The following is a 12,767-nucleotide window of genomic DNA, read 5'->3' as shown; positions in this document are numbered from 1 at the left end:
TCCTGAGTAATTTCACTATGTGCAACAAAAACAAATAAAAAGACCGCACTGGCATTTGGGTTTAAAAACACTTCACAGTGTGTTGTGTTTATTAAGTAGCTCCACAGAAGGTGTGATGGCAGGTACAGTGGGTGAGCAGAGCTGCCTGAGCCTGCTCGGCTGTGTCCACGCACCAGCGATGATGCAGGCCACTGGGCTCCAGGGCCAGAGGAGCATGGTGGTGGCCACACACACCATGTCCAGCTTAAGGCCCAGGGATGGATGGCAGAGATAGAGGGAAGAGCTGGACAGAGATGGGATGAGATTTTTTTTCTCTCTCTCAGATTTTAGTTTTTTGGTCTATAAGTTGGAAAGGAAGGCTCAGACTTGAATAAATACATTTGAGTAATGGCCTTTATTGAGCAAAGTCCACCAATTCAGCTTCGAGTAGGTCTTCCCTTCAGCAGCGGCACTCATCTCTCCCAAGACTCCAGCTGAGAGCCCTTCTTCTCCTGTGTCTATGAGGGAAGTAGAAGTGCATCACTATTCTCAATGGAGAGGACAATGCCTTTTCTTTGACAGGAAAACAACCGGCTTAACTATGCAAGACAACACTTGGTCCTCCAGTCAGTTTCCTTAATTAATTTTGTCCTGGAATATATACAAGTTATTGGTGGCAGCTACAGCGATAATGCTCTCCATGGGGTGCCAGGCTGTGTGAAGGATCTTCTTATTGAAGTCCAAACTGTCCACGCTAATCTCGTCTTTCTTTCTCTTACCCCCTGTACAAACTTTCCGGGGCTTCAGGCTGGCTCGGGGTTTGCTGTTCTCTCTTGAGGCTTCCAGTGTAACATCCCTCCGAGTGTTTCTATCAAACATTCTAAAGAAGTTGTTGTAGGACCCCGTCATAATGGCACTGTTCAAGAGAGAAAAGAGGGAACACTTGAGTGCCCAGCAGAGTAAGCACCCAGGGCAATGGCATGAACCAGGGCAATGGCATAAAGCACAGACCCTCCACAGGTGCCAATTTCTACATTATCAGGAAAGAAATGTAATGCAGATTCTCCAGTGACTTTCACATATTTTCATGGATCCGTAACTTTGAACACATGCTGACCAAGGCCAGAACAGAGTGTTAGATCCCCTGTAGCATGTCTTACAGGAGGTCATGAGCTGTGACATGTGGGCTGGAACAGAATGCTTCCACCTTTCCTGCCTAACTAATATATAGAAGAAGAGAAGGGGAGGTGGGAAGAAGGAGAGGCAGAGAGGGGCGGAGGAGTAGAAAGTAGGAGGAACAGGGGAGAAAGAGGAAAGGAAGGAGATGGAGGAAGGAAGGAGAAAACTAACTCTGTCCAAGTTACTTTTAATCTCAGCATTTGGGAAGTAGAGGCAACTCTCTGTGAGGTTGAGGCCAGCCTGGACCACATAGTGCGTTCCAGGACACCCAAGTCTATGTAACATGAGACCCTGTTTAAAAAAAAAAAAAATCCAAACAAATAAACAACACCCTACCATTTTCCCCAAAGCTGTCTTAGTCACAAACTGATAGTTTACTATAAATCCAACCACCTCATCAACAATTAAGGCAAAACTGGTTATATTTTAGCCACATTTCCCAATGAAGGTTAATTCAGTTATCAATGTGACTAACTTAATTTCTAACTTACTTTTTAATTTTTCTTTTTTGAGACAGGGTTTCTCTGCATAATCTTGGCTGTCTTGGACTCACTTTGCCTTCCAGAGAGCTGAGATTACAAGCATGTGCCACTGTGCCCAGCAATTTCTAAGTTCCTTTCAAAGTCAGTGGATAGTGTACATCTGAGGCAGGAGGCTGTCACAATTTGACTTTGGAAGGGGTCATTTTTATTTTTGAGAATGTGTTTGTGGTTTGCAAGTTGTTTAAGTGCATGTGTGCCCATGTGTGCATGTAGGCCTGAGGCGGACTGAGCCTTTTCCTTAAGTGCTCTCCACTTACTGAGACAGGGTTTCTCACTGAATCAGAATGCCCTGATTTTAACTAGTCTGTCTGTCCAGCTTGCCCCAGAGATCCCCTCTCTCTGCCATTCAGGTATTGGGATTACAGGCAGCTGCCACACAGTGAAGATGGTCCTCGCTATTTTGTTTTGTGTTTAGAGACAAGATTTCATGTAGCACAGGCTGGTCTCAAACTTGCTATGTAGCAGAGGATGACCCCAAACTGATTTTCCTGTAAATGCAGGGAATACAGGTGTATTACGTAGCAAGTTAGAGGCCAGCTTGAGCTACACAATACATAATACTGTCTCGAAAACAAAAGACATTCCACACTGCCTCTAACTTCCTTGGCCAGTGAAGACCAACCAAACTCTTCTGTCTTCTCTGAAACCCTCAAACTCTCCTATTCCTATCCTGACCTCCATGTCTTGCTGTCTTATAGCTATATGGCTAGTGGTCTTTAAATGCCCACATCCTCTAAGTCACATTGCTTAGGGCTCACCCTAGCTGCCTGTAAATATTCTAGCATCTGGTTAACCTTAGCCCAAACTCCACACCAAACAAACTTAGAAAAACCCTGTACACAGCTATTCTTGTTCATTCAAATCTAGTTTTAAACACAGGAATAAATGGCACCAGAGGGGCTGGAGATGAGAACCATGGTTTGGTACATTCAAGATAGCACCTGAAATGAATGTGTAGGACCATGTTTGCAGGAGAGGACCCACTGTTATAGTCCTCTCCAATTATTTTCCATATGGAGTGCAATGCTTATGAAAGAGCAGGGAATAGAGCCAATATCAACCGCAACAAGAATTGAGAGCACAGAGTAACTGAAAGCGGTTGGTGCATTGTAAACAATAATCAGCAAGTGTCCTTTAGACAGTGCCTACAATGAAGTGGGCATCTCCTGACCTACCCAGCACCTGGGCACAGTAAGAAATCATGGCAGCATGGATCAGGTCAGCAGAACAAAAACATGGAGCAGGTGCTGTCTTTTTTGCTGAGTAAGATGGAGCACTGCAAGGCAATGCTTCACAGCAGCAGGCTAACAGGCATTGAAAGAGACTGTACCAAAGACCTATGGGAGAAGCTTCTGAGTGAGAAAATGGAGGAAAGACCACAGGAAATGAATGGACTGAGCATACATTACCTGAACTTTGCATATTCTTAGGGATGTGTTGCAGTGTTTCAGAAACAATGGTTAAATTCTACAAAGTACCCTCTAGAAAAATACCTCCCAACTGTTCCTAGAAAGGCAGTCTCTCCTCAAAGCAGATGGGTGTAAATTCCATGCAGCTGTATTTTGAACAGTTAACAGATCTTTTGTGTTGCTGGAAATCCATTTTCAGGACCTCTACATGTTCGGGAGATGCGTTATCACTTAGCTATGCCCTCAGTCCTCATTACTAATTTTGTGATCCAGGCCAGTCTATTTCACTGATATCCAGCGCCTTTTATTATTACACACCGACAATTCAGCTGTGTGCTCCCAAGTGCCCAATAAACGTGCTGAAGTTCCTGTTTTCTTGTCTTTTATGTGCAAGATCTTGCCAGCATACCGATGTTACCAGAGCACCCAGGCAGCAGGGCAATGCCATTGGCCCTCATTTCTCCTTGGCACTTTATTTTCCATTTTGTTTATTTCCACTTGTGGGCTTTGTTTTTTCAAACGAAAACTAGCAGTCATCATTTTCTTTTTTTCTGAGGTAAAGTCTTATTGTGTGGCTCTAACTGGCCTGGAACGTATTTAGATCAGGGTGACCTTGAACTCAGAGAGCCACCTGCCTTTGTCTCTTGAGTGCTAAGATTAAAGGTATGCACGTCATACCTGGTGTTCACGCTTTTAAACTTGTATTCTTCACATTATAGACATTTAGCTCCATGGCTACTGTTGTCTGTATATGCACACTGTGTTGGTTCATGTGAATGAACAAGCACCTGGAGGCCACTGGTTAATCTCATGTCTTTTTCTCAATCACACCACTTTTTTTTTTTTTAATTTTTATTTTAAAATTCATGTGTGTGGTTATTTGGCTGTGAGTAGATCTGTGGCCCAGAGGAACCATGGTTCCTCTGGGGGTAGAGGGGAGAGTTTTAAACTGCTCCTCCACCTTATTTTTTTCAGGCAGGGTCTCACACAAAATCAGGAGCTCACTGATTTGGCTGGGCCAATGGACTCTAGTATAATCTTTCCAGTGCTGTGACTACAGCTGTGCTTTTAGGTGGGTGCTGGCAGTACAAACTCAGGTCCTCATGCTTCATAGAAAACATTTTACTAATTCAGCTATCTCCACAACAATGTTGGTTTTGTTTCTTTTGATTTTTTTTTTTTTGCTTGGAGACAGGGTTTCTCTATGTAGCTAGCCCTGGCTATCCATGATAGAAACTTGTCTGCCTCTGTCTCCTCAGTGCTGGGACTGAAAATGTGCACCACCTATTCCTTGCTGATCATTCTTTTTATTTTTAAAGTATTTTATGTATAGGTGTGTGTGCATCATATGCATGGAGAAGCCTGTGGAGAGAGCATCAATTCCCAGCTACTAGAGTTCCAAGTGGTTTTAAATTGCCAAGCAGATGCTGGAAAGTGAAAGTCAGTGCTCTAAACAACTGAGCTATTTCTCCAGCCTCATGATTAAATTCTGTAATGGTTTTCTGAGGCCTTGTTTCAGAAGCTCTTCCACCTCCGGACCTTGCAAAGGTGCTCCCCTGAATTTTCTTCCAGTCTTTAAACACTCAGGCCTTATTTATTGCAGCACAGGGAGGACTCTGGTTTTAGCCTGCCTGGAACAAGTTAATACTGTTTCTTCCATGAGGTCACAAGGCATCAGCTTTACTTGTAACTGGCAGCCATGCTGCTCATCTAGATCTCTGTCCTGATGAAGAACATCCTGTGGTGACTTTCTTCAGGTTTTCCTCCAGAGGTTTTGTTAGGTGTATAAGGGTTTTTTTTTAATGAAATGAATTAGTTCTGTGTGAGCAGGAACTGAGTCTGGCTTCGCTTGCTTTTTTCTTTCTTTTGCTATGTGATCTGACACCTGTCAATGTGATGCACATTAGAGGTTGAACAGATGAACCTACCTAATCTAGGACTTCCAGTCTCTAAATTTGGGAGCCAAACCAGAGACTAAAGAAACTTTTCTTTATGAAATCATTAACCTCTCAGAGTCTGGTGTCATAGCAAACAGAGTGAGACAGTAGCTTCTGTGGAGAAGTGTGTTCTCAGACTCAACATTCATTTTGCATAGAGTATGTGTTCTTTTACAGACCACTTTTAAGATCTCTCTACTTCTGGTGTCCTGTAATTTCATTATGTTGTGGACAGACTACCTCTGTACTCATTTTGCCTAAAGCAAAATGAGTTCTGTGCTTCCTGGGTGAGCTGCTAAAAACCTCTGCCCATCACTACATTTGAATTAGGATGTACTAACCATATAGTGGAAGATTTATTATCAGTTTAACACTACCTTTCCATAGTCATGGGCTTTTAAGAGATTCCTCTCCACTTGCCTATAGCATATCATATCTTCTCTGTACTTTGTACTGTGTTCTTTTTTTTTTTTTAATTTTAAGAATTATTTTATGTGCTAGGGATGTTTTGCTTGCATGTATGTAAGCCTATGTGTATGCCTATGGTTCAAGAAGGCCAGGAGATGATCTTTGATCTCCTTAAACTAGAGTTACAGATGGTTGTGAGGTGCCTGGAAATTGAACTGGGATCCTCTGGAAAAGCAGCCAGTGCTCTTAGCCACTGAGCTATCTCCCAGGCTCAGTATACTGTTGTCATTTTAAGGACAGGATCTTCGTATATAGCCCAGGGCCTCAGCTTCCCAGTGTTGATGTTACAAGCACATGTCATTATGGTTCCATATTTTTTAACTTTCATGTTCTACTGTTCTTTGTGTTTTGGGGCTGTATTCTGGTAATTTCTGAACTTCCTTGCAGTTAATTAATCTCTAGTTAGACTTTGATCTGTTGTATCTTTCATTTCTAGAAGTTGTTTGTACTAGAATCTCCGAAGCATTTTAAGTCTTATGGTTCATTGTTTAGTTTTTTGGTTCTGTCCTTTAATCTGTAACTATTTAAAATATTCTTATTTTATAACCTGTTACTTTATACTTATTACATTTGAACTCTTAAGACGTTATGGCAAGTGTCATAGTACGTACATCTAAACCCAGCACTCAGGAGGCTGAAGTAAAAGGAATTTGAGTTCAAGGCCTTCCAAGGTACAAAGACCATGTGCCAAAAATGACAAGGATATAGGGGCATAATTTTGTTGGTAGAGTGTTTGCCTAGAATGCATAAAACCTTGGGCTGGATTTCTAGTACCACTGTGTGTTGAGGTAACACATTTATATTCTTTGCACATGGGAGGTGCAGGCAGGAGGATCAGGAGTTCAAAGTCATCCTCAACTAAATCTTGAGTCTGAGACCTGCCTGGGATACACCAGAACCTGCTAACCCAAGTAAAAACAAACAACAAAGAGTCTTGTTTCTGTTGTTTGTGATGGCGTTTTCCTAAATATGCTTAATAAATTTCTCCTGCAAGCTTCTTAACTCATTTCACACTGGAAGAGTCCCAAGAGCTGGGGAGCAGGAACTGTGATTGAGGCAGCCTTGCATATTTCTCATTGAGTTTTAGAAGATTCCTGAATGTTTTCTACCTGAGAACCTTGAGGAAGGAGGTATAAAATTTGGGTGCTTATTCTAAAAGCAAAGGATCCTCCAGGCTCAGGATAAGTTGGCTGCATTGCCAGACTCAGTGCCTCAAGCGCTACAGCAGGCCGAGAAGTCACTTTGGGAGCAAGTGCCAGCATGAAGCTCATGCTGTTTGCTGTAGCCTAAGGACTGTAGTGCTTGGCCTCTGAAAGTCTAAACTGGCATGCTAGTTAATCTGTGAGCAGCCCAAAAAAGGTTTGTCCAAGGATGCTCAGCTCTGTTTCTGAGGAAGCATTTAGCTCTTCACTGTGAGGTCTCCCTCCCCATGCAGCCAGGATAGACCTCAAAGTTCTTCAAGAGTGGAAACACACACATGTGGGAATGAGCATTTGAGGCTGAGGCAGCAATTCTAAGTTTGTGAGCTCCACTATTTATTACTTAAAGAAGCACTTGTACCATAGCTAGTGTTTTTAGGTATTTAGAAATAGATTTGAGATAGGGTCTTGCTGTGTATAGCCCAAAATAGTATTGAACAGGTGGTTCTCTTGACTTAGCACCCAAATGCTATGGTTAAAGCTGTGCTACCATATCCCTGGCCATTTATGTTGAAGGGTTTTATATGTCTAGTTACTTAAATTCTCCACAGAAATCCTATAAAAAGATGATCTAAGAGAACCTGATTACATCATCTGAAACATGATTTCTTTTGGGATGATTTCAAAGACCTCTCAGTAGCATCAAAACCTATGATCTGAACAGAATGTACATGAAATAAATGATGCAGTCATACTGCACTGAGTGAGCATTCCACGGCTGTGCTCTGAAGGCTATTTCTTAAACCTCTCTAAACAAAGAGACAAACTGAATGGTGGCCTTTTGGACTAGTAAATGACTTCCTGCTTTCTTTCACTCATCTATGTAATCATTCTTTGAGCACTCTACACATATCATGAGCCATGGTGCACGGTCAGTGAGGAAAGGTCTGCTCAGATGCCTGGATTTCCCTGGGATACATACAGGAAAATTAAAGGCCTGGGAAGCACAATCCTGACAGCATCCTTCATCTGACTGAGATGCCCTTCCTGGCAGCACTCAGTCTGAGGACTTGCTGGAGATACTGAAAGTACCAGCACTTCTGGATGCCAGCGTGGTGTGGTGCTGGCAGCCTCACCTGTCTGAACCATTCCAGCAGCACTCGAACTTGTCAAAGATGCAGTCATTTTCATACAAGGAGCAGAGCTTGCTTCGTAGGTACTCATGTACCTGGTGGGTCTCAACAGGCCTGCCCTCCATGTTGAGGTCCCATACCTTCACCGACAGATAGTCTCTGGTCATCATGTACCGACCACTGTGGCTGAACTTGACATCGGATATAGATGAGATTATTTCTGAGAAAAAGGATCTACTGCTGGGGTCTTCTGGCTCTTCAAAAACTGAAAAACAAAGTGAGCACTTTCAGCTACTGTGCTAAATCAAAGACAACCACCCTAAAGTTGGCAGGGACTTCTCAGAGACCCTCAAGGGCTCAGTGTCATCCTCAGTTCTTGCCCATAAGGTGCAGGCCTTCAAACCCATACAGACCTTGGACCATTGTCCTGGAGGTATGCAGGAATTTAGTATGCATGAGAACTGCAGCTGCTTGTACCAACAAGACAATGGGCTGGGGACATGATGTGCTACCTGTTTGTCCACAGGAGAATATGTAGTAGAGAAGAATAGTACTCTGTGTCCTTTGGGAGGAGCCTGCTCACAGGAGGGCAGAGCTTGCAGGACTGCTGCTCCTACCTTAAGACAACAATATAGCGGCCAGCTACACAATGAAACTACTGGACAAAAGAACAGACAACAAAGGAGTTTGTTTTCTCTAGTGAGTGGCTATGTTCTACTGTGACTTGAATGAAAAGAGTATCATTGCTTCTTCAGCAGAAGTACTTTTCTCTACAGCACCTCAACCCACAGCAGAGGCAGGTCTCCTACCAAAGGCCAGAGTGGATCCCCCAGCACAAAGCCACACTCATGCTGTATCATGCTTCAGGCTAGAAGATAATTTCCTTTACTTGAAGCTTCTCCAGGGTTTCCAGCATTCTTTTCTGTGTAAGTGTGTGATGTTTGCTAGCCCTGCACAGACTGGAAGCCAGCTACTGTCAACACTAAGCATTTACTCAATTAACCTAATGCTGTCAAGGACAGCTCTTCTTGGAACCTAAAGCTGTTCACTGAGGAACAACATCTGGAAGATCCAGGCTACATACATTGACAGCACCTCATTGCAGGGACTGTAACAGGAACAACATTCTATGACACTGTTCTGCCTTAGGAGGAGCATTTCCAGGTGGACATACATTTCACAGTACCACACGCCAGAATGGCTACGCAAGAGGTGCTTCCCTGTTTGCACAAGTAGGAGAGCAGGAAGCTCTCCTCGACAGTTGCACACAGTAGCTTTCTAAGATGGTATACCAGGACAACATAGACCATGGTATGCTTTAAAGTTGCTCCTCTCCAAATACATTCACTTACTTTAGGAGGCGCTTGCATGTGGAAGTCTGTGGACAATTTTTAGTAGTCAGTTTTCTTTCATATATGTGCTGGGATCAAACTCAGTTCAGAGATGGCAGAAAGTACCTTTATTTGCTGGGCCATCTCACTGGCCCTAAAGTTTATTTTATTTTTAATTCTAGGTGTGTGTGTGTGTAAGGAGGAACCCCCTGGAACTGGAAAGTTTTTGTTACTGCTGAGACAGGGTCTCACTATGTAGCCTTGGTTGAACTCACAATATAGAAAGTTTGCCAGGAAATCTGCCTGTCTCTGCCTCCAGAGTGCTAGAGATAATGGCATGGTTTTGCTTTTGCCATAAAGCCGGAGTTACAGGCAGTTGTGAGCCACTTGAAATGGGTAGTAGAAACCAAACTCAGGTCACCTACAAGAGCAGCACACTTTTAACAGGTGAACCATCTCTCCAATCCCTTATCCCCAACCTCCTTTTAAGATGAAGTCTCTTCCTGTCCCTCAAGTGATGCTGCCTCAGTCTCCTGAGTAGCTGGGACTCCAGGCTCACAGCACTGTATCTGTTGGCTACAGATAACACAAGTGGAATGCACTCTGATGGCTATGGCCCAGGTCATGGAGAACTCAGGGTAGATGGTGAGCTGGGTCAGATAGAAGAAAGCTGTTGGAGCACCTCTTCATTGCATAGCCCATGGGGAGCCTCCCTATACTCCAGGCCTGCAGAGGACATGGAGGACCTCTATCAGTGCAATAGCTAGTATTTAGAAATCAAGGGTATTCCTAGAAAACTTACACTTGGCATGCCGGTCACACAGGGCAGAGGAGCGCATGTCACACAACCTGATGGTCCCCTTGCTGCTGCTGTAAACGAACACATTGCACTGGTGTGGGTGGAACTCAGCGGCAGTGATGACTTCTGTCAGCTCCTCCATGTTAGCTGGCTTGATGTCCACAATGTCTGGATTACGATGTTAAGGCATAGTGCTTAATTGTTCAAGGGAAATAGGACAGACAACTGTGCAGTGAGGCTTAAGAGAGGAGCTACAGGAGAGTGACCATATATACTCCCACAGAGGAGTTCATAACAAAGGGCTTCAGGTGATGCAGGACAGTGCCCAACTAAGACAAGGGCACTGAATGATAATCTACAACAAAGGCAGCAGTGCCAACCTACACACATAATTCCATCTATAACTAAAAACACAAACATTATCAAATCACAAATGATTCTGCTGTCCTAATTATTTGACTTTAAGAGCTTGCATGGGGTTGCCAGAGCAATATAAACACAGCAGGAAGTCAACCACAGAGATGAGCCAATGGAAACAGAAGGTAGGGTAAAATTCTTCTCTAGGCCATTGTGGAACATCGATGGACAGGTTTATTTTCCAGGGGAAACAATATATAATTTATGAGTCTATATCTCATCACTGGCTGCCACAATTAAGAGACAGGGACCCACAGGGAATAGAAACAGTATGAGCTTCAAGATGCCAAGCTGTAGTCAGTGCCAAGCTGCAAAAGAGAGGAGACCCAGACGGAGTCTGATACCCTCAAGTTAAGGAGATGGAAAGCTGCTGGGGTTATAGAGAAACAGCTGGGAGGCAAGACCTCACAGAAGGTGGGTGAAAACTGTGCACAAGGACAGCAAGGCAGCCTGGGGCAAGAATAAGTACTGTTATCTCTACAGTGATAAGAACTACAGAACCCAGAGCTTCCACAAACCTCTGATGGTAGAGCAGTCAGACAGGACATGCATGGTTCACTGGAGGGCAAAGGGTGGGAGGCATCAGGAACCCAAGGTAAGGCAGGGCTGATCCAAAAAGACCAAAGCTATCTCACATGAACTTTCAGACAGAGGTCTGTATCTTTTTTTTTTTTTCTTTTAACTTCTTCTGCGACAGGGTGTCTCTATGTAATCCTGGCTGTCCTGGAACTCACTCTGTAGACCAGGCTGGCCTTGAACTCACAGAGATCCATCTGTCTCTGCTTCCTGAGTTCTGGGATTAAAGACCATCACTGCTTGGTAAGGTTTGTATGTTTAGCAACACTCAATCACAAAGACCTTATTTTGCCAGAAAACACTGCATTCAAAAGGTCAGTGATGAGGGACTGGGGTATAGCTGCCCATGGGAAGTAACTGTACAATCATCATAAAAACAAGCTGAGGCAGCACTTGTGTAAAGGATACTGAAACTTCTATCTGTGATTTCTAAATGCCATAGGTTAATTCTCAGATCATCTGCAGAGAGATATGTTTCATGATCACTATTTACTGAAATGGAATTTATGTGATATGTATGAGCATTTGCAAAAATTCGTCGTGGACTTGCTTCTACCATAAGGTCCATGGGCTTCAATATTGGAACCTAAAAATGGAACGGAGAAAGGAATTCAAAACAAAGGTCACAATAGTATAAGCATATGGTATTTAGACAAGAAAAGGGACAGAGGTTTTCTACAGCTGTGCAACACCTCAAACAAGAGGAGAGCTGCTACAGAGATCCGAGTGGAAAGCTGTCTGTTCACAGCTATTCCTCCTTGTTCCCATTACAGAGGTAATGTGGTCTTGTTGGAATCAGGAAGGTAAACTGCCCTAAGCAATATTTTCCAGGCCACCAAGGCATCATTCTCTTGGGTGTTCTCTGGTGGCCACAGATGAGATGAGACAGCAACTCCTTGTCTTTGTTGCTGAGTGCATAAATCTCTGCTCTCAGAGCACTGGTCAAGTGGTGGGGTATTTGCATATGTAATGATCAATAGACAGCAGCAGGAGGTCCTTCGGGCTAAGAAAGCTCTACCTCCTGATATAGAGCTGGCTACAGTCTGAACTGAAGTACAGCTAGTCACCTGGATGGTGTGCATATACTATGCTTCATGTAAAGTTCTCGGTGCCACAGTCCCAGAGGCTTCTGGGTTATCAGCTGCTAGGTGCAAAGGGAAAGACAGGTAGAAGGAAGGTGTCAACAGAGCACTTGTGCCTGAAACAGAACTAAGGGTCAGTCTAAAGGAGCAGCACCACAAGAGAGAAGAGGAAAGCCACAGAACAGAAGCCTAAAGTTCCAGGAAAAGACTAGAGTCATTTTTATTGCTGAAACTTGACGCCAATAAACTTAAAGTCCTCTCAATTGAGTCTTTTCTGGCCAAACTCTAGAAACGTGAGCCTGAATAAATCCAGGTAGCGAAGCTGTCCTCATTTTAGCCTCCTAGGTCAGTGCTGGCCATACCCTAGGGTTTCCTAGAACAGAAATGCCAGTTCCACAATAAGCAGGTTAAGAAATACACATGCCATGACCATCTACCATTTCCAGCTGGCCAAAGCAGAAGCAACTGCAATCCTAACTGAAAGAGCCCTTTTCATAGAATTAAAACAACAGAAGAAAAAAAAAAATCCTTAAAAGAAGAAGCAGAAACTCCAAAATGGACCTAAGAATATCAGAGTTGCCAGCCACTAATTCTGTCTTCACTCTGTGCTAAAACAATAAACAGCTCTTTTATATCTTCACTTTGGACACCAATCAGAAAGGTTGTAATTCAGGTTAATTCTGTCAAAAAGGCCTAGAATAAAATCAACACTGGGTCTGTAGGAGCAGAGTTCTCCCAAACAAGCACATGAGCTTATGGGACATGCAGGGGTCTGA

At 43.5% G+C, this 12,767-nt stretch overlaps 1 protein-coding gene across 1 annotated transcript in view; it reads right to left on the bottom strand.

Annotated features, from left to right (window-relative positions):
- Positions 1–54: 54 nt before the first annotated feature.
- Ppp2r2d (protein phosphatase 2 regulatory subunit Bdelta) overlaps positions 55–12,767 on the bottom strand; it is a 36,304-nt gene continuing 23,591 nt past the window's right edge. The window contains exons 6-9 of the mRNA XM_021637819.2: positions 11,318–11,495; positions 9,920–10,084; positions 7,790–8,051; positions 55–895 (exon numbers count right to left, since the gene is read on the bottom strand). Coding sequence (XP_021493494.1) covers positions 616–895; positions 7,790–8,051; positions 9,920–10,084; positions 11,318–11,495 — 885 coding nt within the window. The 3' untranslated portion in view covers positions 55–615. The remainder of the gene's footprint in view (positions 896–7,789; positions 8,052–9,919; positions 10,085–11,317; positions 11,496–12,767) is intronic.

This window comes from Meriones unguiculatus, chromosome 1, assembly GCF_030254825.1.
Source record: "Meriones unguiculatus strain TT.TT164.6M chromosome 1, Bangor_MerUng_6.1, whole genome shotgun sequence".
Taxonomy (NCBI): domain Eukaryota; kingdom Metazoa; phylum Chordata; class Mammalia; order Rodentia; family Muridae; genus Meriones; species Meriones unguiculatus.
This window is presented reverse-complemented; position numbering and strand designations above follow the sequence as displayed.